The sequence below is a fragment of the Hemiscyllium ocellatum genome, chromosome 9 (assembly GCF_020745735.1).
Source record: "Hemiscyllium ocellatum isolate sHemOce1 chromosome 9, sHemOce1.pat.X.cur, whole genome shotgun sequence".
NCBI classification, from domain to species: domain Eukaryota; kingdom Metazoa; phylum Chordata; class Chondrichthyes; order Orectolobiformes; family Hemiscylliidae; genus Hemiscyllium; species Hemiscyllium ocellatum.
The window spans coordinates 25,602,218-25,628,969 of NC_083409.1; the positions used below are offsets into that span (position 1 = coordinate 25,602,218).

General features: G+C 62.7%; 1 protein-coding gene across 2 annotated transcripts in view; it reads right to left on the reverse strand.

The window, feature by feature from the left end:
* LOC132818939 (retinoic acid receptor RXR-gamma-A-like) overlaps window positions 1-26,752 on the reverse strand; it is a 167,534-nt gene that overhangs the window by 31,915 nt on the left and 108,867 nt on the right. For both annotated transcript variants that reach the window (XM_060830083.1, XM_060830082.1), the window contains exon 4: window positions 26,288-26,467. In XM_060830083.1, the coding sequence (XP_060686066.1) occupies window positions 26,288-26,467 (180 nt within the window). The remainder of the gene's footprint in view (window positions 1-26,287; window positions 26,468-26,752) is intronic.

A 26,752-nucleotide genomic window follows, 5' to 3' on the forward strand; every position in this document is an offset into this window, starting at 1 on the left:
GAGGGGACTGAGAGTGTGAGGGGAGGGGACTGTCAGTGTGAGGGGGGGACTTTCAGCGTGAGGGGAGGGGGTCAGCGTGAGGGCTGTGGACTGTCAGTGTGAGGGGAGGGGACTGAGAGTGTGAGGGGAGGGGACTGTCAGTGTGAGGGGAGGGGACTGTCAGTGTGAGGGGGGGACTGTCAGTGTGAGGGAATGGAATGAGAGTGTGAAGGGAGGGGACTGTCAGTGTGAGGAGAGGGATTTCAGTGTGAGGGAGGGGACTGTCAGTGTGAGGGGAGGGGATTGTCAGTGTGAGGGGGGGGACTGTCAGTGTGCGGGGAGGGGAATGTCAGTGTGAGGGGGGGGCACTGTCAGTGTGAGAGGAGGGGACTGTCAGTGTGAGGGAGGGACTGTCAGCGTGAGGGGAGGGGACTGAGGGTGTGAGGGGTGGGGAATGTCAGTGTGAAGGGGGGACTGTCAGCGTGTGGGGAGGAGACTGTCAGTGTGAGGGAGGGGACTCTCAGTGTGAGGGGTGGGGATTGTCAGTGTGAGGGGGGACTGTCAGTGTGAGGGGGGTGTCTGTCAGTGTGAGGGGAGGGGACTGTCAGCGTGAGGGGAGGGGGTCAGCGTGAGGGGTGGGGACTGTCAGTGTGAGGGGGGGGACTGTCAGCGTAAGGGGAGGGGGTCAGCGTGAGGGCTGGGGACTGTCAGTGTGAGGGAGGGGACTGTCAGTGTGAGGGGAGGGATTTCAGTGTGAGGGAGGCGACTGTCAGTGTGGGGGGGGGGACTGTCAGTGTGAAGGGAGGAGACTGTCAGTGTGAGGGGGGGGACTGTCAGTGTGAGGGAGGGGACTGTCAGTGTGAGGGGAGGGGAATGTCAGTGTGAGGGGAGGAGACTGTCAGTGTGAGGGGGGGACTGTCAGTGTGAGGGGGGGGACTGTCAGTGTGAGGGGGGGGACTGTCAGTGTGTGGGAGGGGACTGTCAGTGTGAGGGGAGGCGACTGTCAGTGTGAGGGAGGGGACTGTCAGTGACAGGGGAGGGGACTGCCAGTTTGAGGGGGGGGCACTGTCAGTGTGGCGGGGGGGACTGTCAGTGTGAGGGGAGGGGTTGTCAGTGTGAGGGGAGGGGACTGTCAGTGAGAGGGGAGGGGTTGTCAGTGTGAGGGGAGGGGTTGTCAGTGTGAGGGGAGGGGACTGTCAGTGTGAGGGGTGGGGACTGTCAGTGTGAGGGGTGGGGACTGTCAGTGTGAGGGGAGGGGATTGTCAGTGTGAGGGGGGGACTGTCAGTGTGAGGGAGAAGACTGTCAGTGTGAGGGGAAGGAATGTCAATGTGAGGGGAGGGACAGTCAGTGTGAGGGGAGGGGACTGTCAGTGTGAGGGAGGGGACTGTCAGTGTGAGGGGCGGGGACTGTCAGTGTGAGGGGAGGGGGTTGTCAGTGTGAGGGGAGGGGACTGTCAGTGTGAGGGAGGGGACTGTCAGTGTGCGGGGAGGGGAATGTCAGTGTGAGGGGGGGGCACTGTCAGTGTGAGGGGAGGGGACTGTCAGTGTGAGGGGGGGGACTGTCAGCATGAGGGGTGGGGACTGTCAGCCTGAGGGGAGGGGACTGTCAGTGTGAGGGGAGGGGACTGAGGGTGTGAGGGGTGGGGAATGTCAGTGTGAGGGGAGGGGACTGAGGGTGTGAGGGGTGGGGAATGTCAGTGTGAGGGGAGGGGACTGTCAGTGTGAGGGGGGGGACTGTCAGCATGAATGGTGGGGACAGTCAGCCTGAGGGGAGGGGATTGTCAGTGTGAGGGAGGGGACTCTCAATGTGAGGGGTGGGGATTGTCAGTGTGAGGGGGGGACTGTCAGTGTGAGGGGGGGGTCTGTCAGTGTGAGGGGAGGGGACTGTCAGCGTGAGGGGAGGGGGTCAGCGTGAGGGGTGGGGACTGTCAGTGTGAGGGGGGGAACCGTCAGTGTGAGGGGGGGACTGTCAGTGTGAGGGGGGGGCACTGTCAGTGTGAGGGGAGGGGACTGTCAGTGTGAGGGGGGGGGACTGTCAGCGTGAGGGGAGGGGACTGTCAGTGTGAGGGGGGGGACTTTCAGCGTGAGGGGAGGGGGTCAGCGTGAGGGCTGGGGACTGTCAGTGTGAGGGGAGGGGACTGTCAGTGTGAGGGGAGGGGACTGAGAGTGTGAGGGGAGGGGACTGTCAGTGTGAGGGGAGGGGACTGTCAGTGTGAGGGGGGGACTGTCAGTGTGAGGGAATGGAATGAGAGTGTGAAGGGAGGGGACTGTCAGTGTGAGGGGAGGGATTTCAGTGTGAGGGAGGGGACTGTCAGTGTGAGGGGAGGGGTTGTCAGTGTGAGGGGAGGGGACTGTCAGTGTGAGGGGTGGGGACTGTCAGTGTGAGGGGTGGGGACTGTCAGTGTGAGGGGAGGGGAATGTCAGTGTGAGGGGAGGGGACTGTCAGTGTGAGGGGAGGGATTTCAGTGTGAGGGAGGGGACTGTCAGTGTGAGGGGAGGGGTTGTCAGTGTGAGGGGTGGGGACTGTCAGTGTGAGGCGTGGGGACTGTCAGTGTGAGGGGAGGGGAATGTCAGTGTGAGGGGAGGGGAATGTCAGTGTGAGTGGAGGGGGACAGTCAGTGTGAGGGGTGGGACTGTCAATGTGAGGGGAGGGGTTGTCAGTGTGAGGGAGGGGATTGTCAGTGTGAGTGGAGGGGATTGTCAGTGTGAGGGGGGGACTGTCAGTGTGAGGGGGGGGACTGTCAGTGTGAGGGGGGGGACTGTCAGTGTGAGGGGAGGGGATTGTCATTGTGAGGGGGGGACTGTCAGTGTGAGGGGTGGGGACTGTCAGTGTGAGGGGAGGGGACTGTCAGTGTGAGGGGAGGGATTTCAGTGTGAGGGAGGGGACTGTCAGTGTGAGGGGAGGGGGTCAGCGTGAGGGGTGGGTACTGTCAGTGTGTGGTGTGGGGACTGTCAGTGTGAGGGAGGGGACTGTCAGTGTGAGGGGAGGGGAATGTCAGTGTGAGGGGAGGGGAATGTCAGTGTGAGGGGAGGGGATTGTCAGTGTGAGGGGAGGGGATTGTCAGTGTGAGGTGGGGGGACTGTCAGTGTGAGGGAGGGGACTGTCAGTGTGAAGGGAGGAGACTGTCAGTGTGAGGGGGAGGACTGTCAGTGTGAGGGGAGGGGACTGTCAGTGTGAAGGGAGGGGACTGTCAGTGTGAGGGGAGGGATTTCAGTGTGAGGGAGGGGACTGTCAGTGTGAGGGGAGGGGACTGTCAGTGTGAGGGGAGGGGATTGTCAGTGTGAGGTGGGGGGACTGTCAGTGTGAGGGAGGGGACTGTCAGTGTGAGGGGAGGGGACTGTCAGTGTGAGGGGAGGAGACTGTCAGTGTAAAGGGAGGAGACTGTCAGTGTGAGGGGGGGACTGTCAGTGTGAGGGGGGGACTGTCAGTGTGAGGGAGGAGACTGTCAGTGTGAGGGGGAGGACTGTCAGTGTGAGGGGAGGGGATTGTCAGTGTGAGGGGAGGGGATTGTCAGTGTGAGGGGAGGGGACTGTCAGTGTGAGGGAGGGGACTGTCAGTGTGAGGGGAGGGGATTGTCAGTGTGAGGGGTGGGGACTGTCAGTGTGAGGGGAGGGGACTGTCAGTGTGAGGGGGGGACTGTCAGCGTGTGGGGAGGGTACTGTCAGCGTGAGGGGAGGGGAATGTCAGCGTGAGGGAGGGGACTGTCAGCGTGAGGGGGGGGACTGTCAGTGTCGGGGGTGGACTGTCAGTGTGAGGGGAGGGGTTGTCAGTGTGAGGGGAGAGGACTGTCAGTGTGAGGGGAGGGGAATGTCAGTGTGAGGGGGGGACTGTCAGTGTGAGGGGGGGGACTGTCAGTGTGAGGGGAGGGGATTGTCATTGTGAGGGGGGGACTGTCAGTGTGAGGGGTGGGGACTGTCAGTGTGAGGGGAGGGGAATGTCAGTGTGAGGGGAGGGGAATGTCAGTGTGCGGGGAGGGATTTCAGTGTGAGGGAGGGGACTGTCAGTGTGAAGGGAGGAGACTGTCAGTGTGAAGGGAGGAGACTGTCAGTGTGAGGGAGGAGACTGTCAGTGTGAGGGAGGAGACTGTCAGTGTGAGGGGAGGACTGTCAGTGTGAGGGGAGGGGATTGTCAGTGTGAGGGGAGGGGACTGTCAGTGTGAGGGGAGGGGACTGTCAGTGTGAGGGAGGGGACTGTCAGTGTGAGGGGAGGGGACTGTCAGTGTGAGGGGAGGGGACTGTCAGTGTGAGGGGAGGGGAGTGTCAGTGTGAGGGGTGGGGACTGTCAGTGTGAGGGGAGGGGACTGTCAGTGTGAGGGGAGGGGATTGTCAGTGTGAGGGGGGGACTGTCAGCGTGTGGGGAGGGTACTGTCAGTGTGAGGGGAGGGGAATGTCAGTGTGAGGGAGGGGACTGTCAGTGTGAGGGGGGGGACTGTCAGTGTCGGGGGGGACTGTCAGTGTGAGGGGAGGGGTTGTCAGTGTGAGGGGACGGGACTGAGGGTGTGAAGGGAGGGGGACTGTCAGTGTGAGGGGAGGGATTGTCAGTGTGAGGGAGGGAACTGTCAGTGTGAGGGGAGGGGAATGTCAGTGTGAGGGAGGGGACTCTCAGTGTGATGGGGGGACTGTCAGTGTGAGTGGAGGGGGACAGTCAGTGTGAGGGGTGGGACTGTCAATGTGAGGGGAGGGGTTGTCAGTGTGAGGGAGGGGATTGTCAGTGTGAGTGGAGGGGATTGTCAGTGTGAGGGGGGGGACTGTCAGTGTGAGGGGGGGACTGTCAGTGTGAGGGGGGGGACTGTCAGTGTGAGGGGAGGGGATTGTCATTGTGAGGGGGGGACTGTCAGTGTGAGGGGAGGGGACTGTCAGTGTGAGGGGAGGGATTTCAGTGTGAGGGAGGGGACTGTCAGTGTGAAGGGAGGAGACTGTCAGTGTGAAGGGAGGAGACTGTCAGTGTGAGGGGGGGACTGTCAGTGTGAGGGGGGGACTGTCAGTGTGAGGGAGGAGACTATCAGTGTGAGGGGGAGGACCGTCAGTGTGAGGGGAGGGGATCGTCAGTGTGAGGGGAGGGGACTGTCAGTGTGAGGGGAGGGGACTGTCAGTGTGAGGGAGGGGACTGTCAGTGTGAGGGGAGGGGAGTGTCAGTGTGAGGGGAGGGGAGTGTCAGTGTGAGGGGAGGGGACTGTCAGTGTGAGGGGAGGGGATTGTCAGTGTGAGGGGGGGACTGTCAGCGTGTGGGGAGGGTACTGTCAGTGTGAGGGGAGGGGAATGTCAGTGTGAGGGAGGGGACTGTCAGTGTGAGGGGGGGGACTGTCAGTGTCGGGGGGGACTGTCAGTGTGAGGGGAGGGGTTGTCAGTGTGAGGGGAGGGGACTGAGGGTGTGAAGGGAGGGGGACTGTCAGTGTGAGGGGAGGGATTGTCAGTGTGAGGGAGGGAACTGTCAGTGTGAGGGGAGGGGAATGTCAGTGTGAGGGAGGGGACTCTCAGTGTGATGGGGGGGACTGTCAGTGTGAGTGGAGGGGGACAGTCAGTGTGAGGGGTGGGACTGTCAATGTGAGGGGAGGGGTTGTCAGTGTGAGGGAGGGGATTGTCAGTGTGAGTGGAGGGGATTGTCAGTGTGAGGGGGGGACTGTCAGTGTGAGGGGGGGACTGTCAGTGTGAGGGGAGGGGTTGTCAGTGTGAGGGGAGGGGACTGTCAGTGTGAGGGGAGGGGGTCAGCGTGAGGGGTGGGGACTGTCAGTGTGTGGTGTGGGGACTGTCAGTGTGAGGGAGGGGACTGTCAGTGTGAGGGGAGGCGATTGTCAGTGTGAGGGGGGGGACTGTCAGTGTGAGGGAGGGGACTGTCAGTGTGAGGGGAAGGACTGTCAATGTGAGGGGAGGGGGTCAGCGTGAGGGGTGGGGACTGTCAGTGTGAGGGGAGGGGAATGTCAGTGTGAGGGGAGGCGACTGTCAGTGTGAGGGAGGGGACTGTCAGTGACAGGGGAGGGGACTGTCAGTGACAGGGGAGGGGACTGCCAGTTTGAGGGGGGGGCACTGTAAGTGTGAGGGGTGGGGACTGTCAGTGTGAGGGGAGGGGAATGTCAGTGTGAGGGGAGGGGAATGTCAGTGTGAGGGGAGGGGATTGTCAGTGTGAGGTGGGGGGACTGTCAGTGTGAGGGGGAGGACTGTCAGTGTGAGGGGAGGGGACTGTCAGTGTGAGGGGGGGACTGTCAGCGTGTGGGGAGGGTACTGTCAGCGTGAGGGGAGGGGAATGTCAGCGTGAGGGAGGGGACTGTCAGCGTGAGGGGGGGGACTGTCAGTGTCGGGGGTGGACTGTCAGTGTGAGGGGAGGGGTTGTCAGTGTGAGGGGAGAGGACTGTCAGTGTGAGGGGAGGGGAATGTCAGTGTGAGGGGGGGGACTGTCAGTGTGAGGGGAGGGGATTGTCATTGTGAGGGGGGGACTGTCAGTGTGAGGGGTGGGGACTGTCAGTGTGAGGGGAGGGGAATGTCAGTGTGAGGGGAGGGGAATGTCAGTGTGAGGGGAGGGATTTCAGTGTGAGGGAGGGGACTGTCAGTGTGAAGGGAGGAGACTGTCAGTGTGAGGGGGGGACTGTCAGTGTGAGGGGGGGACTGTCAGTGTGAGGGAGGAGACTGTCAGTGTGAGGGGGAGGACTGTCAGTGTGAGGGGAGGGGATTGTCAGTGTGAGGGGAGGGGACTGTCAGTGTGAGGGGAGGGGACTGTCAGTGTGAGGGAGGGGACTGTCAGTGTGAGGGGAGGGGAGTGTCAGTGTGAGGGGAGGGGAGTGTCAGTGTGAGGGGTGGGGACTGTCAGTGTGAGGGGAGGGGACTGTCAGTGTGAGGGGAGGGGATTGTCAGTGTGAGGGGGGGACTGTCAGCGTGTGGGGAGGGGAATGTCAGTGTGAGGCGAGGGGAATGTCAGTGTGAGGGAGGGGACTGTCAGTGTGAGGGGGGGGACTGTCAGTGTCGGGGGGGACTGTCAGTGTGAGGGGAGGGGTTGTCAGTGTGAGGGGAGGGGACTGAGGGTGTGAAGGGAGGGGGACTGTCAGTGTGAGGGGAGGGATTGTCAGTGTGAGGGAGGGAACTGTCAGTGTGAGGGGAGGGGAATGTCAGTGTGAGGGAGGGGACTCTCAGTGTGATGGGGGGACTGTCAGTGTGAGTGGAGGGGGACAGTCAGTGTGAGGGGTGGGACTGTCAATGTGAGGGGAGGGGTTGTCAGTGTGAGGGAGGGGATTGTCAGTGTGAGTGGAGGGGATTGTCAGTGTGAGGGGGGGACTGTCAGTGTGAGGGGGGGACTGTCAGTGTGAGGGGGGGGACTGTCAGTGTGAGGGGAGGGGATTGTCATTGTGAGGGGGGGACTGTCAGTGTGAGGGGTGGGGACTGTCAGTGTGAGGGGTGGGGACTGTCAGTGTGAGGGGAGGGGAATGTCAGTGTGAGGGGAGGGGACTGTCAGTGTGAGGGGAGGGATTTCAGTGTGAGGGAGGGGACTGTCAGTGTGAAGGGAGGAGACTGTCAGTGTGAGGGGGGGACTGTCAGTGTGAGGGGGGGACTGTCAGTGTGAGGGAGGAGACTGTCAGTGTGAGGGGGAGGACTGTCAGTGTGAGGGGAGGGGATTGTCAGTGTGAGGGGAGGGGACTGTCAGTGTGAGGGGGGGACTGTCAGTGTGAGGGGGGGGACTGTCAGTGTGAGGGAGGGGACTGTCAGTGTGAGGGGAGGGGAGTGTCAGTGTGAGGGGAGGGGAGTGTCAGTGTGAGGGGAGGGGACTGTCAGTGTGAGGGGAGGGGACTGTCAGTGTGAGGGGAGGGGATTGTCAGTGTGAGGGGGGGACTGTCAGCGTGTGGGGAGGGTACTGTCAGTGTGAGGGGAGGGGAATGTCAGTGTGAGGGAGGGGACTGTCAGTGTGAGGGGGGGGACTGTCAGTGTCGGGGGGGACTGTCAGTGTGTGGGGAGGGGTTGTCAGTGTGAGGGGAGGGGACTGAGGGTGTGAAGGGAGGGGGACTGTCAGTGTGAGGGGAGGGATTGTCAGTGTGAGGGAGGGAACTGTCAGTGTGAGGGGAGGGGAATGTCAGTGTGAGGGAGGGGACTCTCAGTGTGATGGGGGGGACTGTCAGTGTGAGTGGAGGGGGACAGTCAGTGTGAGGGGTGGGACTGTCAATGTGAGGGGAGGGGTTGTCAGTGTGAGGGAGGGGATTGTCAGTGTGAGTGGAGGGGATTGTCAGTGTGAGGGGGGGACTGTCAGTGTGAGGGGGGGACTGTCAGTGTGAGGGGAGGGGTTGTCAGTGTGAGGGGAGGGGACTGTCAGTGTGAGGGGAGGGGGTCAGCGTGAGGGGTGGGGACTGTCAGTGTGTGGTGTGGGGACTGTCAGTGTGAGGGAGGGGACTGTCAGTGTGAGGGGAGGCGATTGTCAGTGTGAGGGGGGGGACTGTCAGTGTGAGGGAGGGGACTGTCAGTGTGAGGGGGGGGACTGTCAGTGTGAGGGGAAGGACTGTCAATGTGAGGGGAGGGGGTCAGCGTGAGGGGTGGGGACTGTCAGTGTGAGGGGAGGGGAATGTCAGTGTGAGGGGAGGCGACTGTCAGTGTGAGGGAGGGGACTGTCAGTGACAGGGGAGGGGACTGCCAGTTTGAGGGGGGGGCACTGTAAGTGTGAGGGGTGGGGACTGTCAGTGTGAGGGGAGGGGAATGTCAGTGTGAGGGGAGGGGAATGTCAGTGTGAGGGGAGGGGATTGTCAGTGTGAGGTGGGGGGACTGTCAGTGTGAGGGGGAGGACTGTCAGTGTGAGGGGAGGGGATTGTCAGTGTGAGGGGAGGGGACTGTCAGTGTGAGGGAGGGGACTGTCAGTGTGAGGCGAGGGGACTGTCAGTGTGAGGGGAGGGGACTGTCAGTGTGAGGGGTGGGGACTGTCAGTGTGAGGGGAGGGGACTGTCAGTGTGAGGGGAGGGGATTGTCAGTGTGAGGGGGGGGACTGTCAGCGTTTGGGGAGGGTACTGTCAGTGTGAGGGGAGGGGATTGTCAGTGTGAGGGGTGGGGACTGTCAGTGTCGGGGGGGGACTGTCAGTGTGAGGGGAAGGGAATGTCAGTGTGAGGGGGGGACTGTCAGTGTGAGGGGAGGGGATTGTCAGTGTGAGGGGGGGCTGTCAGTGTGAGGGGGGGACTGTCAGTGTGAGGGGGGAGACTGTCAGTGTGAGGGGAGGGGACTGTCAGTGTGAGGGGGGGGGACTGTCAGTGTGAGGGGGGGGGACTGTCAGTGTGAGGGGAGGGGATTGTCAGTGTGAGGGGTGGGGACTGTCAGTGTGAGGGATGGGACTGTCAGTGTGAGGGGGGGGACTGTCAGTGTGAGGGGGGCGACTGTCAGTGTGAGGGGAGGGGACTGAGGGTGTGAAGGGAGGGGGACTGTCAGTGTGAGGGGAGGGATTGTCAGTGTGAGGGAGGGAACTGTCAGTGTGAGGGGAGGGGACTGTCAGTGTGAGGGGAGGGGACTGTCAGTGTGAGGGAGGGGACTGTCAGTGTGAGGCGAGGGGACTGTCAGTGTGAGGGGAGGGGACTGTCAGTGTGAGGGGTGGGGACTGTCAGTGTGAGGGGAGGGGACTGTCAGTGCGAGGGGAGGGGATTGTCAGTGTGAGGGGGGGGACTGTCAGCGTTTGGGGAGGGTACTGTCAGTGTGAGGGGAGGGGATTGTCAGTGTGAGGGGTGGGGACTGTCAGTGTCGGGGGGGGACTGTCAGTGTGAGGGGAGGGGTTGTCAGTGTGAGGGGAGGGGACTGTCAGTGTGAGGGGAGGGGAATGTCAGTGTGAGGTGGGGACTGTCAGTGTGAGGGGAGGGGATTGTCAGTGTGAGGGGGGGCTGTCAGTGTGAGGGGGGGACTGTCAGTGTGAGGGGGGAGACTGTCAGTGTGAGGGGAGGGGACTGTCAGTGTGAGGGGGGGACTGTCAGTGTGGGGGGGGGGACTGTCAGTGTGAGGGGGGGGACTGTCAGTGTGAGGGGAGGGGATTGTCAGTGTGAGGGGTGGGGACTGTCAGTGTGAGGGATGGGACTGTCAGTGTGAGGGGGGGGTTGTCAGTGTGAGGGGGGGGACTGTCAGTGTGAGGGGAGGGGACTGAGGGTGTGAAGGGAGGGGGACTGTCAGTGTGAGGGGTGGGACTGTCAGTGTGAGGGGAGGGGTTGTCAGTGTGAGGGAGGGGATTGTCAGTGTGAGGGGAGGGGTTGTCAGTGTGAGGGGAGGGGACTGACAGTGTGAGGGAGGGGCTGTCAGTGTGAGGGGTGGGGACTGTCAGTGTGAGGGGTGGGGACTGTCAGTGTGCGGGGAGGGGAATGTCAGTGTGAGGGGGGGGCACTGTCAGTGTGAGGGGAGGGGACTGTCAGTGTGAGGGGGGGACTGTCAGCATGAGGGGTGGGGACTGTCAGCGTGAGGGGAGGGGACTGAGGGTGTGAGGGGTGGGGAATGTCAGTGTGAAGGGGGGACTGTCAGCGTGTGGGGAGGAGACTGTCAGTGTGAGGGAGGGGACTCTCAGTGTGAGGGGTAGGGATTGTCAGCGTGAGGGGAGGGGGTCAGCGTGAGGGGTGGGGACTGTCAGTGTGAGGGGGGGAACCGTCAGTGTGAGGGGAGGGGACTGTCAGTGTGAGGGGGGGGGACTGTCAGCGTGAGGGGAGGGGGTCAGCGTGAGGGCTGGGGACTGTCAGTGTGAGGGAGGCGACTGTCAGTGTGAGGGGCGGGGACTGTCAGTGACAGGGGAGGGGACTGTCAGTGTGAGGGGAGGGGATTGTCAGTGTGAGGGGCGGGGACTGTCAGTGACAGGGGAGGGGACTGTCAGTGTGAGGGGAGGGGATTGTCAGTGTGAGGGGGGGACTGTCAGTGTGAGGGTGGGGTCTGTCAGTGTGAGGGGAGGGTTTGTCAGTGTGAGGGGAGGGGACTGTCAGTGTGAGGGGAGGGGGTCAGCCAGAGGGGTGGGGACTGTCAGCGTGAGGGGAGGGAATGTCAGTGTGAGGGGAGGGGGTCAGCGTGAGGGGAGGGGAATGTCAGTGTGAGGGGAGGGGACTGTCAGTGTGAGGGAGGGGACTGTCAGTGTGAGGGGAGGGGGTCAGGGTGAGGGGTGGGGACTGTCAGCGTGAGGGGAGGGAATGTCAGCGTGAGGGGATGGGGTCAGCGTGAGGGGAGGGGAATGTCAGTGTGAGTGGAGGGGACTGTCAGTGTGAGGGAGGGGACTGTCAGTGTGAGGGGGGGACTTTCAGTGTGAGGGGAGGGGGTCAGGGTGAGGGGTGGGGACTGTCAGTGTGAGGGGAGGAGACTGTCAGTGTGTGGGGAGGGGACTGTCAGTGTGAGGGGAGGAGACTGTCAGTGTGAGGGGAGGGGACTGTCAGTGACAGGGGAGGGGACTGCCAGTGTGAGGGGGGGGACTGTCAGTGTGAGGGGAGGGGACTGTCAGTGTGAGGGGTGGGGACTGTCAGTGTGAGGGAGGGGACTGTCAGTGTGAGGGGAGGGGACTGTCAGTGTGAGGGGGGGACTGTCAGTGTGAGGGTGGGGTCTGTCAGTGTGAGGGGAGGGTTTGTCAGTGTGAGGGGAGGGGACTGTCAGTGTGAGGGGATGGGGTCAGCCAGAGGGGTGGGGACTGTCAGCGTGAGGGGAGGGGTCTGTCAGTGTGAGGGGAGGGGGTCAGCGTGAGGGGAGGGGAATGTCAGTGTGAGGGGAGGGGAATGTCAGTGTGAGGGGAGGGGTCTGTCAGTGTGAGGGGAGGGGACTGTCAGTGTGAGGGGAGGTGATTGTCAGTGGGAGGGGGGGGTACTGTCTGTGTGAGGGAGGGGAATGTCAGTGTGAGGGGCGCTGACTGTCAGTGTGAGGGGAGGGGAATGTCAGTGTGAGGGGAGGAGACTGTCAGTGTTTGGGGAGGGGAATGTCAGTGTGAGGGGAGGGGAATGTCAGTGTGAGGGGGGGACTGTCAGCGTGTGGGGAGGGTACTGTCAGTGTGAGGGGAGGGGAATGTCAGTGTGAGGGGAGGGGACTATCAGTGTGAGGGGAGGAGACTGTCAGTGTGAGGGGAGGGGTTTGTCAGTGTGAGGGGTGGGGACTGTCAGTGTGAGGGGAGGGGACTGTCAGTGTGAGGGAAGGGGACTGTCAGTGTGAGGGGAGGGGACTGTCAGTGTGAGGGGTGGGGACTGTCAGTGTGAGGGAGGGGAATGTCAGTGTGAGGGGAGGGGACTGTCAGTGTGAGGGGGGGACTGTCAGTGTGAGGGTGGGGTCTGTCAGTGTGAGGGGAGGGTTTGTCAGTGTGAGGGGAGGGGACTGTCAGTGTGAGGGGAGGGGACTGTCAGTGTGAGGGGAGGGGTCAGGGTGAGGGGTGGGGACTGTCAGCGTGAGGGGTGGGGACTGTCAGCGTGAGGGGAGGGGACTGTCAGCGTGAGGGGAGGGGACTGTCAGTGTGAGGGGAGGGGACTGTCAGTGTGGGAGGGGACTGTCAGTGTGAGGGGAGGTGACTGTCAGTGTGAGGGGAGGGGACTGTCAGTGTGAGGGGAGGGGACTGTCAGCGTGAGGGGAGGGGACTGTCAGCGTGGGAGGGGACTGTCAGTGTGAGGAGGGTACTGTCAGTGTGAGGGGAGGGGACTGTCAGTGTGAGGGAAGGCGACTGACAGTGTGAGGGGAGGGGACTGTCAGCGTGAGGGGAGGGGAATGTCAGTGTGAGGGGAGGGGAATGTCAGTGTGAGGGAGGGGACTGTCAGCGTGAGGATGGGGACTGTCAGTGTGAGGGGGGGACTGTCAGTTTGAGGGGAGGGGATTGTCAGTGGGAGGGGGGGTACTGTCTGTGTGAGGGAGGGGAATGTCAGTGTGAGGGGCGCTGACTGTCAGTGTGAGGGGAGGGGAATGTCAGTGTGAGGGGAGGAGACTGTCAGTGTTTGGGGAGGGGAATGTCAGTGTGAGGGGAGGGGAATGTCAGTGTGAGGGGGGGACTGTCAGCGTGTGGGGAGGGTACTGTCAGTGTGAGGGGAGGGGAATGTCAGTGTGAGGGGAGGGGACTATCAGTGTGAGGGGAGGGGACTGTCAGTGTGAGGGGCGGGTCTGTCAGTGTGAGGGGCGGGTCTGTCAGTGTGAGGGGTGGGGACTGTCAGTGTGAGGGGAGGGGAATGTCAGTGTGATGGGGGGCACTGTCAGTGTGAGGGAGGGGACTGTCAGTGTGAGGGGAAGGACTGTCAATGTGAGGGGCGGGGACTGTCAGTGACAGGGGAGGGGACTGTCAGTGTGAGGGGAAGGGACTGAGGGTGTGAAGGGAGGGGGACTGTCAGTGTGAGGGGAGGGATTGTCAGTGTGAGGGAGGTAACTGTCAGTGTGAGGGGAGGGGAATGTCAGTGTGAGGGGAGGGGTTGTCAGTGTGAGGGGAGGGGACTGTCAGTGTGAGGGGAGGGGGTCAGCGTGAGGGGTGGGGACTGTCAGTGTGAGGGGGGGAACCGTCAGTGTGAGGGGAGGGGACTGTCAGTGTGAGGGGGGGGGGGACTGTCAGCGTGAGGGGAGGGGGTCAGCGTGAGGGCTGGGGACTGTCAGTGTGAGGGAGGGGACTGTCAGTGTGAGGGGAAGGACCGTCAATGTGAGGGGCGGGGACTGTCAGTGACAGGGGAGGGGACTGTCAGTGTGAGGGGAGGGGATTGTCAGTGTGAGGGGGGGACTGTCAGTGTGAGGGTGGGGTCTGTCAGTGTGAGGGGAGGGTTTGTCAGTGTGAGGGGAGGGGACTGTCAGTGTGAGGGGAGGGGGTCAGCCAGAGAGGTGGGGACTGTCAGCGTGAGGGGAGGGACTGTCAGTGTGAGGGGAGGGGGTCAGCGTGAGGGGAGGGGAATGTCAGTGTGAGGGGAGGGGACTGTCAGTGTGAGGGAGGGGACTGTCAGTGTGAGGGGAGGGGGTCAGGGTGAGGGGTGGGGACTGTCAGTGTGAGGGAGGGGACTGTCAGTGTGAGGGGAAGGACTGTCAATGTGAGGGGCGGGGACTGTCAGTGACAGGGGAGGGGACTGTCAGTGTGAGGGGAAGGGACTGAGGGTGTGAAGGGAGGGGGACTGTCAGTGTGAGGGGAGGGATTGTCAGTGTGAGGGAGGTAACTGTCAGTGTGAGGGGAGGGGAATGTCAGTGTGAGGGGAGGGGTTGTCAGTGTGAGGGGAGGGGACTGTCAGTGTGAGGGGAGGGGGTCAGCGTGAGGGGTGGGGACTGTCAGTGTGAGGGGAGGGGACTGTCAGTGTGAGGGGGGGGGACTGTCAGCGTGAGGGGAGGGGGTCAGCGTGAGGGCTGGGGACTGTCAGTGTGAGGGAGGGGACTGTCAGTGTGAGGGGAAGGACCGTCAATGTGAGGGGCGGGGACTGTCAGTGACAGGGGAGGGGACTGTCAGTGTGAGGGGAGGGGATTGTCAGTGTGAGGGGGGGACTGTCAGTGTGAGGGTGGGGTCTGTCAGTGTGAGGGGAGGGTTTGTCAGTGTGAGGGGAGGGGACTGTCAGTGTGAGGGGAGGGGGTCAGCCAGAGAGGTGGGGACTGTCAGCGTGAGGGGAGGGACTGTCAGTGTGAGGGGAGGGGGTCAGCGTGAGGGGAGGGGAATGTCAGTGTGAGGGGAGGGGACTGTCAGTGTGAGGGAGGGGACTGTCAGTGTGAGGGGAGGGGGTCAGGGTGAGGGGTGGGGACTGTCAGTGTGAGGGGAGGAGACTGTCAGCGTGTGGGGAGGGGACTGTCAGTGTGAGGGGAGGAGACTGTCAGTGTGAGGGAGGGGATTGTCAGTGTGAGGGGGGGGACTGTCAGTGTGAGGGGAGGGGACTGTCAGTGACAGGGGAGGGGACTGCCAGTGTGAGGGGGGGGACTGTCAGTGTGAGGGAGGGGACTGTCAGTGTGAGGGGAGGGGATTGTCAGTGTGAGGGGGGGACTGTCAGTGTGAGGGTGGGGTCTGTCAGTGTGAGGGGAGGGGACTGAGGGTGTGAGGGGTGGGGAATGTCAGTGTGAAGGGGGGACTGTCAGCGTGTGGGGAGGAGACTGTCAGTGTGAGGGAGGGGACTCTCAGTGTGAGGGGTGGGGATTGTCAGTGTGAGGGGGGGACTGTCAGTGTGAGGGGGGGGTCTGTCAGTGTGAGGGGAGGGGACTGTCAGCGTGAGGGGAGGGGGTCAGCGTGAGGGGTGGGGACTGTCAGTGTGAGGGGGGGAACCGTCAGTGTGAGGGGAGGGGACTGTCAGTGTGAGGGGGGGGGACTGTCAGCGTGAGGGGAGGGGGTCAGCGTGAGGGCTGGGGACTGTCAGTATGAGGGAGGGGACTGTCAGTGTGAGGGGAAGGACTGTCAATGTGAGGGGCGGGGACTGTCAGTGACAGGGGAGGGGACTGTCAGTGTGAGGGGAGGGGGTCAGCGTGAGGGCTGGGGACTGTCAGTGTGAGGGAGGGGACTGTCAGTGTGAGGGGAAGGACTGTCAATGTGAGGGGCGGGGACTGTCAGTGACAGGGGAGGGGACTGTCAGTGTGAGGGGAGGGGGTCAGCGTGAGGGCTGGGGACTGTCAGTGTGAGGGGCGGGGACTGTCAGTGACCGGGGAGGGGACTGTCAGTGTGAGGCGAGGGGATTGTCAGTGTGAGGGGGGGACTGTCAGTGTGAGGGGGGGGGTCTGTCAGTGTGAGGGGAGGGTTTGTCAGTGTGAGGGAGGGGACTGTCAGTGTGAGGGGAGGGGGTCAGCCAGAGAGGTGGGGACTGTCAGCGTGAGGGGAGGGACTGTCAGTGTGAGGGGAGGGGGTCAGGGTGAGGGGTGGGGACTGTCAGTGTGAGGGGAGGAGACTGTCAGTGTGTGGGGAGTGGACTGTCAGTGTGAGGGGAGGAGACTGTCAGTGTGAGGGAGGGGACTGTCAGTGTGATGGGGGGGACTGTCAGTGTGAGGGGAGGGGACTGTCAGTGACAGGGGAGGGGACTGCCAGTGTGAGGGGGGAGACTGTCAGTGTGAGGGAGGGGACTGTCAGTGTGAGGGGAGGGGATTGTCAGTGTGAGGGGGGGACTGTCAGTGTGAGGGTGGGGTCTGTCAGTGTGAGGGGAGGGTCTGTCAGTGTGAGGGGAGGGGACTGTCAGTGTGAGGGGATGGGGTCAGCCAGAGGGGTGGGGACTGTCAGCGTGAGGGGAGGGACTGTCAGTGTGAGGGGAGGGGTCTGTCAGTGTGAGGGGAGGGGGTCAGCGTGAGGGGAGGGGAATGTCAGTGTGAGGGGAGGGGACTGTCAGTGTGAGGGGTGGGGACTGTCAGTGTGAGGGGAGGTGACTGTCAGTGTGAGGGGAGGTGACTGTCAGTGTGAGGGGAGGCGACTGTCAGCGTGAGGGGAGGGGAATGTAAGTGTTGGGGGGGACTGTCAGTGTGAGGGGGGGGAATTGTCAGTGTGTGGGGGGACTGTCAGTGTGAGGGGGGGACTGTCAGTGTGAGGGGAGGGGACTGTCAGTGTGAGGGGGGGACTGTCAGTGTGAGGGGCGGGGACTGTCAGTGTGAGAGGAAGGGACTGTCAGTGTGAGGGGAGGAGACTGTCAGTGTGAGGGAGGGGACTGTCAGTGTGATGGGGGGGACTGTCAGTGTGAGTGGAGGGGACTGTCAGTGACAGGGGAGGGGACTGCCAGTGTGAGGGGGGAGACTGTCAGTGTGAGGGAGGGGACTGTCAGTGTGAGGGGAGGGGATTGTCAGTGTGAGGGGGGGACTGTCAGTGTGAGGGTGGGGTCTGTCAGTGTGAGGGGAGGGGAATGTCAGTGTGAGGGGGGGACTGTCAGTGTGAGGGGCGCGGACTGTCAGTGTGAGGGGAGGGGAATGTCAGTGTGAGGGGAGGGGACTGTCAGTGTGAGGGGAGGGGGTCAGCCAGAGGGGTGGGGACTGTCAGCGTGAGGGGAGGGACTGTCAGTGTGAGGGGAGGGGGTCAGCGTGAGGGGAGGTGAATGTCAGTGTGAGGGGAGGGGACTGTCAGTGTGAGGGAGGGGACTGTCAGTGTGAGGGGAGGGGGTCAGGGTGAGGGGTGGGGACTGTCAGCGTGAGGGGTGGGGACTGTCAGCGTGAGGGGAGGGGACTGTCAGTGTGAGGGGAGGGACTGTCAGTGTGAGGGGAGGGGACTGTCAGTGTGAGGGGAGGGGACTGTCAGCGTGGGAGGGGACTGTCAGTGTGAGGGGGGTACTGTCAGTGTGGGAGGGGACTGTCAGTGTGAGGGGAGGGGACTGTCAGTGTGAGGGAAGGCGACTGTCAGTGTGAGGGGAGGGGACTGTCAGCGTGAGGGGAGGGGAATGTCAGTGTGAGGGGAGGGGAATGTCAGTGTGAGGGAGGGGACTGTCAGCGTGAGGGAGGGGACTGTCAGTGTGAGGGAGGGGAATGCCAGTGTGAGGGAGTGGACTGTCAGTGTGAGGGGAGGGGACTGTCAGTGTGAGGGGGGGACTGTCAGTGTGAGGGGAGGGGATTGTCAGTGTGAGGGGGGGTACTGTCAGTGTGAGGGAGGGGAATGTCAGTGTGAGGGGGGGACTGTCAGTGTGAGGGGCGCTGACTGTCAGTGTGAGGGGAGGGGAATGTCAGTGTGAGGGGAGGAGACTGTCAGTGTGAGGGGAGGGGAATGTCAGTGTGAGGGGAGGGGAATGTCAGTGTGAGGGGAGGGGGTCAGCCAGAGAGGTGGGGACTGTCAGCGTGAGGGGAGGGACTGTCAGTGTGAGGGGAGGGGGTCAGGGTGAGGGGTGGGGACTGTCAGTGTGAGGGGAGGAGACTGTCAGTGTGTGGGGAGGGGACTGTCAGTGTGAGGGGAGGAGATTGTCAGTGTGAGGGAGGGGACTGTCAGTGTGATGGGGGGGACTGTCAGTGTGAGGGGAGGGGACTGTCAGTGACAGGGGAGGGGACTGCCAGTGTGAGGGGGGAGACTGTCAGTGTGAGGGAGGGGACTGTCAGTGTGAGGGGGGGGACTGTCAGTGTGAGGGTGGGGTCTGTCAGTGTGAGGGGAGGGTCTGTCAGTGTGAGGGGAGGGGACTGTCAGTGTGAGGGGATGGGGTCAGCCAGAGGGGTGGGGACTGTCAGCGTGAGGGGAGGGACTGTCAGTGTGAGGGGAGGGGTCTGTCAGTGTGAGGGGAGGGGGTCAGCGTGAGGGGAGGGGAATGTCAGTGTGAGGGGAGGGGTCTGTCAGTGTGAGGGGAGGGGACTGTCAGTGTGAGGGGTGGGGACTGTCAGTGTGAGGGGAGGTGACTGTCAGTGTGAGGGGAGGCGACTGTCAGCGTGAGGGGAGGGGAATGTAAGTGTTGGGGGGGACTGTCAGTGTGAGGGGGGGGAATTGTCAGTGTGTGGGGGGACTGTCAGTGTGAGGGGGGGACTGTCAGTGTGAGGGGAGGGGACTGTCAGTGTGAGGGGGGGACTGTCAGTGTGAGGGGCGGGGACTGTCAGTGTGAGAGGAAGGGACTGTCAGTGTGAGGGGTGGGGACAGTCAGTGTTGGGGAGGGGACTGTCAGTGTGAGGGGAGGGGGTCAGCGTGAGGGGAGGTGAATGTCAGTGTGAGGGGAGGGGACTGTCAGTGTGAGGGAGGGGACTGTCAGTGTGAGGGGAGGGGGTCAGGGTGAGGGGTGGGGACTGTCAGCGTGAGGGGTGGGGACTGTCAGCGTGAGGGGAGGGGACTGTCAGTGTGAGGGGAGGGACTGTCAGTGTGAGGGGAGGGGACTGTCAGTGTGAGGGGAGGGGACTGTCAGCGTGGGAGGGGACTGTCAGTGTGAGGGGGTACTGTCAGTGTGGGAGGGGACTGTCAGTGTGAGGGGAGGGGACTGTCAGTGTGAGGGAAGGCGACTGTCAGTGTGAGGGGAGGGGACTGTCAGCGTGAGGGGAGGGGAATGTCAGTGTGAGGGGAGGGGAATGTCAGTGTGAGGGAGGGGACTGTCAGCGTGAGGGAGGGGCTGTCAGTGTGAGGGAGGGGAATGCCAGTGTGAGGGAGTGGACTGTCAGTGTGAGGGGAGGGGACTGTCAGTGTGAGGGGGGGACTGTCAGTGTGAGGGGAGGGGATTGTCAGTGTGAGGGGGGGTACTGTCAGTGTGAGGGAGGGGAATGTCAGTGTGAGGGGGGGACTGTCAGTGTGAGGGGCGCTGACTGTCAGTGTGAGGGGAGGGGAATGTCAGTGTGAGGGGAGGAGACTGTCAGTGTGAGGGGAGGGGAATGTCAGTGTGAGGGGAGGGGAATGTCAGTGTGAGGGGGGGGGACTGTCAGCGTGTGGGGAGGGTACTGTCAGTGTGAGGGGAGGGGAATGTCAGTGTGAGGGGAGGGGACTGTCAGTGTGAGGGGAGGAGACTGTCAGTGTGAGGGGAGGGGACTGTCAGTGTGAGGGGTGGGGACTGTCAGTGTGAGGTAGGGGAATGTCAGTGTGAGGGGGGGGAATGTCAGTGTGAAGGGGGGGACTGCCAGTGTGAGGGGAGGGGACTGCCAGTGTGAGGGGGGGGAATGTCAGTGTGAGGGGGGGGAATGTCAGTGTGAGGGGCGGGACTGTCAGTGTGAGGGGAGGGGACTGCCAGTGTGAGGGGGGGGAATGTCAGTGTGAGGGGGGGGAATGTCAACGTGAGGGGGGGGACAGTCAGTGTGAGGGGAGGGGACTGCCAGTGTGAGGGGGGGACTGTCAGTGTGAGGGGTGGGGACTGTTAGTGTGAGGGGAGGGGAATGTCAGTGTGAGGCGGGGGACTGTCAGTGTGAGGGGAGGGGAATGTCAGTGTGAGGGGGGGACTGTCAGTGTGAGGGAGGGGAATGTCAGTGTGAGGGGGGGACTGTCAGTGTGAGGGGGGGGACTGTCAGTGTGAGGGGAGGGGGTCAGCGTGAGGGAAGGGACTGTCAGTGTGAGGGGAGGGGATTGTCAGTGTGAGGGGAAGGACTGTCAATGTGAGGGGAGGGACTGTCAGTGTGAGGGGAGGGGATTGTCAGTGTGAGGGGGGGACTGTCAGTGTGAGGGAGGGGACTGTCAGTATGAGGGGAGGGGACTGTCAGTGTGAGGGGAGGGGATTGTCAGTGTGAGGGGGGGGGACTGTCAGTGTGAGGGGAGTGGGTCAGCCTCAGGGGTGGGGACTGTCAGCGTGAGGGGAGGGACTGTCAGTGTGAGGGAAGGGGGTCAGCGTGAGGGGAGGGGAATGTCAGTGTGAGGGGGGGGACTGTCAGTGTGAGGGGGGGGAATGTCAGTGTGAGGGGAGGGGACTGTCAGTGTGAGGGGAGGGGGTCAGCGTGAGGGGTGTGGACTGTCAGCGTGAGGGAGGGGACTGTCAGCGTGAGGGGAGGGGATTGTCAGTGTGAGGGGGGGGACTGTCAGTGTGAGGGGAGGGGAATGTCAGTGTGAGGGGGGGACTGTCAGCGTGAGGGGTGGGGATTGTCAGTGTGAGGGGGGGGACTGTCAGTGTGAGGGGAGGAGACTGTCAGTGTGAGCGGAGGGGAATGTCAGTGTGAGGGGTGGGGACTGTCAGTGTGAGGGGGGGACTGTCAGCGTGTGGGGAGGGGAGTGTCAGTGTGAGGGGAGGGGAATGTCAGTGTGAGGGGGGGACTGTCAGCGTGAGGGGTGGGGATTGTCAGTGTGAGGGGGGAGACTGTCAGTGTGAGGGGAGGAGACTGTCAGTGTGAGCGGAGGGGAATGTCAGTGTGAGGGGAGGGGACTGTCAGTGTGAGGGGGGGACTGTCAGCGTGTGGGGAGGGGAATGTCAGTGTGAGGGGAGGGGAATGTCAGTGTGAGGGGGGGACTGTCAGCGTGAGGGGAGGGGACTGTCAGTGTGAGGGGAGGAGACTGTCAGTGTTGGGGGGGGACTGTCAGTGTGAGGGGAGGGGACTGTCAGAGTGAGGGGAGGAGACTGTCAGTGTGAGGGGAGGGGAATGTCAGTGTGAGGGAGGGGACTGTCAGTGACAGGGGAGGGGACTGTCAGTGTGAGGGGTGGGGACTGTCAGTGTGAGTAGAGGGGGTCAGCGTGAGGGGTGGGGACTGTCAGCGTGAGGGGTGGGGACTGTCAGTGTGAGGGGAGGGTTTGTCAGTGTGAGGGGAGGGGACTGTCAGTGTGAGGGGAGGGGACTGTCAGTGTGAGGGGAGGGGGTCAGCGTGAGGGGAGGGGAATGTCAGTGTGAGGGGAGTGGACTGTCAGTGTGAGGGGTGGGGACTGTCAGTGTGAGGGAGGGGACTGTCAGTGTGAGGGGAGGGGGTCAGCGTGAGGGCAGGGGACTGTCAGTGTGAGGGGAGGGGGTCAGTGTGAGGGGAGGGGACTGTCAGCTTGAGGGGAGGGGACTGTCAGTGTGAGGGGCGCTGACTGTCAGTGTGAGGGGAGGGGAATGTCAGTGTGAGGGGAGGAGACTGTCAGTGTGAGGGGAGGGGAATGTCAGTGTGAGGGGAGGGGAATGTCAGTGTGGGGGGGGGGACTGTCAGCGTGTGGGGAGGGTACTGTCAGCGTGAGGGGAGGGGAATGTCAGCGTGAGGGGGGGGACTGTCAGTGTGAGGGGGGGGAATGTCAGTGTGAGGGGAGGGGACTGTCAGTGTGAGGGGAGGGGGTCAGCGTGAGGGGTGGGGACTGTCAGCGTGAGGGAGGGGACTGTCAGCGTGAGGGGAGGGGATTGTCAGTGTGAGGGGGGGGACTGTCAGTGTGAGGGGAGGGGACTGTCAGTGTGAGGGGAGGGGAATGTCAGTGTGAGGGGGGGGACTGTCAGCGTGAGGGGTGGGGATTGTCAGTGTGAGGGGGGGGACTGTCAGTGTGAGGGGAGGAGACTGTCAGTGTGAGCGGAGGGGAATGTCAGTGTGAGGGGAGGGGAATGTCAGTGTGAGGGGGGGACTGTCAGCGTGAGGGGTGGGGATTGTCAGTGTGAGGGGGGAGACTGTCAGTGTGAGGGGAGGAGACTGTCAGTGTGAGCGGAGGGGAATGTCAGTGTGAGGGGAGGGGACTGTCAGTGTGAGGGGGGGACTGTCAGCGTGTGGGGAGGGGAATGTCAGTGTGAGGGGAGGGGAATGTCAGTGTGAGGGGGGGACTGTCAGCGTGAGGGGAGGGGACTGTCAGTGTGAGGGAGGGGACTGTCAGTGTGAGGGGAGGAGACTGTCAGTGTTAGGGGGGGGGACTGTCAGTGTGAGGGGAGGGGACTGTCAGAGTGAGGGGAGGAGACTGTCAGTGTGAGGGGAGGGGAATGTCAGTGTGAGGGAGGGGACTGTCAGTGACAGGGGAGGGGACTGTCAGTGTGAGGGGTGGGGACTGTCAGTGTGAGGGAGGGGACTGTCAGTGTGAGGGGAGGGGGTCAGCGTGAGGGGAGGGGAATGTCAGTGTGAGGGGAGGGGACTGTCAGTGTGAGGGAGGGGACTGTCAGTGTGAGTAGAGGGGGTCAGCGTGAGGGGTGGGGACTGTCAGCGTGAGGGGTGGGGACTGTCAGTGTGAGGGGAGGGTTTGTCAGTGTGAGGGGAGGGGACTGTCAGTGTGAGGGGAGGGGACTGTCAGTGTGAGGGGTGGGGGTCAGCGTGAGGGGAGGGGAATGTCAGTGTGAGGGGAGTGGACTGTCAGTGTGAGGGGTGGGGACTGTCAGTGTGAGGGAGGGGACTGTCAGTGTGAGGGGAGGGGGTCAGCGTGAGGGGTGGGGACTGTCAGCGTGAGGGCAGGGGACTGTCAGTGTGAGGGGAGGGGGTCAGCGTGAGGGGAGGGGACTGTCAGCTTGAGGGGAGGGGACTGTCAGTGTGAGGGGCGCTGACTGTCAGTGTGAGGGGAGGGGAATGTCAGTGTGAGGGGAGGAGACTGTCAGTGTGAGGGGAGGGGAATGTCAGTGTGAGGGGGGGGACTGTCAGCGTGAGGGGGGGGGACTGTCAGCGTGTGGGGAGGGTACTGTCAGCGTGAGGGGAGGGGAATGTCAGCGTGAGGGGAGGGGACTGTCAGTGTGAGGGGAGGAGACTGTCAGTGTTAGGGGGGGGACTGTCAGTGTGAGGGGAGGGGACTGTCAGAGTGAGGGGAGGAGACTGTCAGTGTGAGGGGAGGGGAATGTCAGTGTGAGGGAGGGGACTGTCAGTGACAGGGGAGGGGACTGTCAGTGTGAGGGGTGGGGACTGTCAGTGTGAGGGAGGGGACTGTCAGTGTGAGGGGAGGGGGTCAGCGTGAGGGGAGGGGAATGTCAGTGTGAGGGGAGGGGACTGTCAGTGTGAGGGAGGGGACTGTCAGTGTGAGTAGAGGGGGTCAGCGTGAGGGGTGGGGACTGTCAGCGTGAGGGGTGGGGACTGTCAGCGTGAGGGGAGGGTTTGTCAGTGTGAGGGGAGGGGACTGTCAGTGTGAGGGGAGGGGACTGTCAGTGTGAGGGGTGGGGACTGTCAGTGTGAGGGGAGGGGGTCAGCGTGAGGGGAGGGGAATGTCAGTGTGAGGGGAGTGGACTGTCAGTGTGAGGGGTGGGGACTGTCAGTGTGAGGGAGGGGACTGTCAGTGTGAGGGGAGGGGGTCAGCGTGAGGGGTGGGGACTGTCAGCGTGAGGGCAGGGGACTGTCAGTGTGAGGGGAGGGGGTCAGCGTGAGGGGAGGGGACTGTCAGCTTGAGGGGAGGGGACTGTCAGTGTGAGGGGCGCTGACTGTCAGTGTGAGGGGAGGGGAATGTCAGTGTGAGGGGAGGAGACTGTCAGTGTGAGGGGAGGGGAATGTCAGTGTGAGGGGAGGGGAATGTCAGTGTGAGGGGGGGACTGTCAGCGTGTGGGGAGGGTACTGTCAGCGTGAGGGGAGGGGAATGTCAGCGTGAGGGGAGGGGACTGTCAGTGTGAGGGGAGGAGACTGTCAGTGTGAGGGGAGGAGACTGTCAGTGTGAGGGGAGGGGACTGTCAGTGTGAGGGGTGGGGACTGTCAGTGTGAGGGGAGGGGACTGTCAGTGTGAGGGAAGGGGACTGTCAGTGTGAGGGGTGGGGACTGTCAGTGTGAGGGAGGGGAATGTCAGTGTGGGGGGGGGGAATGTCAGTGTGAAGGGGGGGACTGTCAGTGTGAGGGGAGGGGACTGCCAGTGTGAGGGGGGGGAATGTCAGTGTGAGTGGGGGGAATGTCCGTGTGAGGGGGGGGACTGTCAGTGTGAGGGGAGGGGACTGCCAGTGTGAGGGGGGGGAATGTCAGTGTGAGGGGGGGGACTGTCAGTGTGAGGGGAGGGGACTGCCAGTGTGAGGGGGGGGACTGTCAGTGTGAGGGGTGGGGACTGTCAGTGTGAGGGGAGGGGAATGTCAGTGTGAGGCGGGGGACTGTCAGTGTGAGGGGAGGGGAATGTCAGTGTGAGGGGGGGACTGTCAGTGTGAGGGAGGGGAATGTCAGTGTGAGGGGGGGACTGTCAGTGTGAGGGGAGGGGATTGTCAGTGTGAGGGGAAGGACTGTCAATGTGAGGGGAGGGACAGTCAGTGTGAGGGAGGGGACTGTCAGTGTGAGGGGAGGGGATTGTCAGTGTGAGGGGGGGACTGTCAGTGTGAGGGAGGGGACTGTCAGTATGAGGGGAGGGGACTGTCAGTGTGAGGGGAGGGGATTGTCAGTGTGAGGGGGGGGGACTGTCAGTGTGAGGGGAGTGGGTCAGCCTCAGGGGTGGGGACTGTCAGCGTGAGGGGAGGGACTGTCAGTGTGAGGGAAGGGGGTCAGCGTGAGGGGAGGGGAATGTCAGTGTGAGGGGGGGGACTGTCAGTGTGAGGGGGGGGACTGTCAGTGTGAGGGGAGGGGACTGTCAGTGTGAGGGGAGGGGGTCAGCGTGAGGGGTGGGGACTGTCAGCGTGAGGGGTGGGGACTGTCAGCGTGAGGGAGGGGACTGTCAGCGTGAGGGGAGGGGATTGTCAGTGTGAGGGGGGGGACTGTCAGTGTGAGGGGAGGGGACTGTCAGTGTGAGGGGAGGGGAATGTCAGTGTGAGGGGGGGACTGTCAGCGTGAGGGGTGGGGATTGTCAGTGTGAGGGGGGGACTGTCAGCGTGAGGGGTGGGGATTGTCAGTGTGAGGGGGGGGACTGTCAGTGTGAGGGGAGGGGACTGTCAGTGTGAGCGGAGGGGAATGTCAGTGTGAGGGGTGGGGACTGTCAGTGTGAGGGGGGGGACTGTCAGCGTGTGGGGAGGGGAGTGTCAGTGTGAGGGGAGGGGAATGTCAGTGTGAGGGGGGGACTGTCAGCGTGAGGGGTGGGGATTGTCAGCGTGAGGGGGGAGACTGTCAGCGTGAGGGGAGGAGACTGTCAGTGTGAGCGGAGGGGAATGTCAGTGTGAGGGGAGGGGACTGTCAGTGTGAGGGGGGGACTGTCAGCGTGTGGGGAGGGGAATGTCAGTGTGAGGGGAGGGGAATGTCAGTGTGAGGGGGGGACTGTCAGCGTGAGGGGAGGGGAATGTCAGTGTGAGGGAGGGGACTGTCAGTGACAGGGGAGGGGACTGTCAGTGTGAGGGGTGGGGACTGTCAGTGTGAGGGAGGGGACTGTCAGTGTGAGGGGAGGGTGTCAGCGTGAGGGGAGGGGAATGTCAGTGTGAGGGGAGGGGACTGTCAGTGTGAGGGGTGGGGACTGTCAGTGTGAGGGAGGGGACTGTCAGTGTGAGGGGAGGGGGTCAGCGTGAGGGGAGGGGAATGTCAGTGTGAGGGGAGGGGACTGTCAGTGTGAGGGAGGGGACTGTCAGTGTGAGTAGAGGGGGTCAGCGTGAGGGGTGGGGACTGTCAGTGTGAGGGGAGGGTTTGTCAGTGTGAGGGGAGGGGACTGTCAGTGTGAGGGGAGGGGACTGTCAGTGTGAGGGGTGGGGACTGTCAGTGTGAGGGGAGGGGACTGTCAGTGTGAGGGGTGGGGACTGTCAGTGTGAGGGGTGGGGACTGTCAGTGTGAGGGGAGGGGGTCAGCGTGAGGGGAGGGGAATGTCAGTGTGAGGGGAGGGGACTGTCAGTGTGAGGGGTGGGGACTGTCAGTGTGAGGGAGGGGACTGTCAGTGTGAGGGGAGGGGGTCAGCGTGAGGGGTGGGGACTGTCAGCGTGAGGGCAGGGGACTGTCAGCGTGAGGGGAGGGGGTCAGCGTGAGGGGAGGGGACTGTCAGCTTGAGGGGAGGGGACTGTCAGTGTGAGGGGAGGGGACTGTCAGCGTGAGGGGAGGGGACTGTCAGTGTGAGGGAGGGGACTGTCAGCGTGAGGGAGGGGACTGTCAGCGTGAGGGGAGGGGACTGTCAGTGTGAGGGGTGGGGACTATCAGTGTGAGGGGGGAACTTTCAGTGTGAGGGGAGGGGAATGTCAGCGTGAGGGAGGGGACTGTCAGCGTGAGGGGAGGGGAATGTCAGTGTGAGGGGTGGGAATTGTCAGTGTGTGGGGGGACTGTCAGTGTGAGGTGCTGGGACTGTCAGTGTGAGGGGAGGGGACTGTCACTGTGAGGGGAGGGCGCCAGCTCCCAATATATTGTAAAGAGGCAAGGATATTGACACCTACCTTCCCTCTTCATGCCCGTGGCCAGACATTTCTGGTAGCGACAGTACTGGCAGCGATTGCGTTGGCGTTTGTCGATGATGCAATCCTTTGTGTCACGACAAGTGTAGGTGAGGTCCTTGCGCACAGTCCGTTTGAAGAAGCCTTTGCAGCCCTCACAGCTGTATACCCCATAATGTTTCCCTGGAGAGAGAGAGAGTGTGTTACTGGTGGCTCAATGATAATAAGTGTGAGTATGCACTGAGACTGAGCTACAGAACGATGCCACTGCCCCATCACAGAATGGTCACTGTACAGAGGAGGTCATTCGGCCCAGTGTGTCTGTGCTGGCCCTCTGGGAGGAGAGAATCACCCAAGGCTTCTTCACCCTGTGACCCCAAACAACCTTCGTTTTCAGATAATGATCACGTGTCATTTTGAAAGCCTCCACCACACTCTCAGGCAGTACATTTCAAATCCTAACCAGAG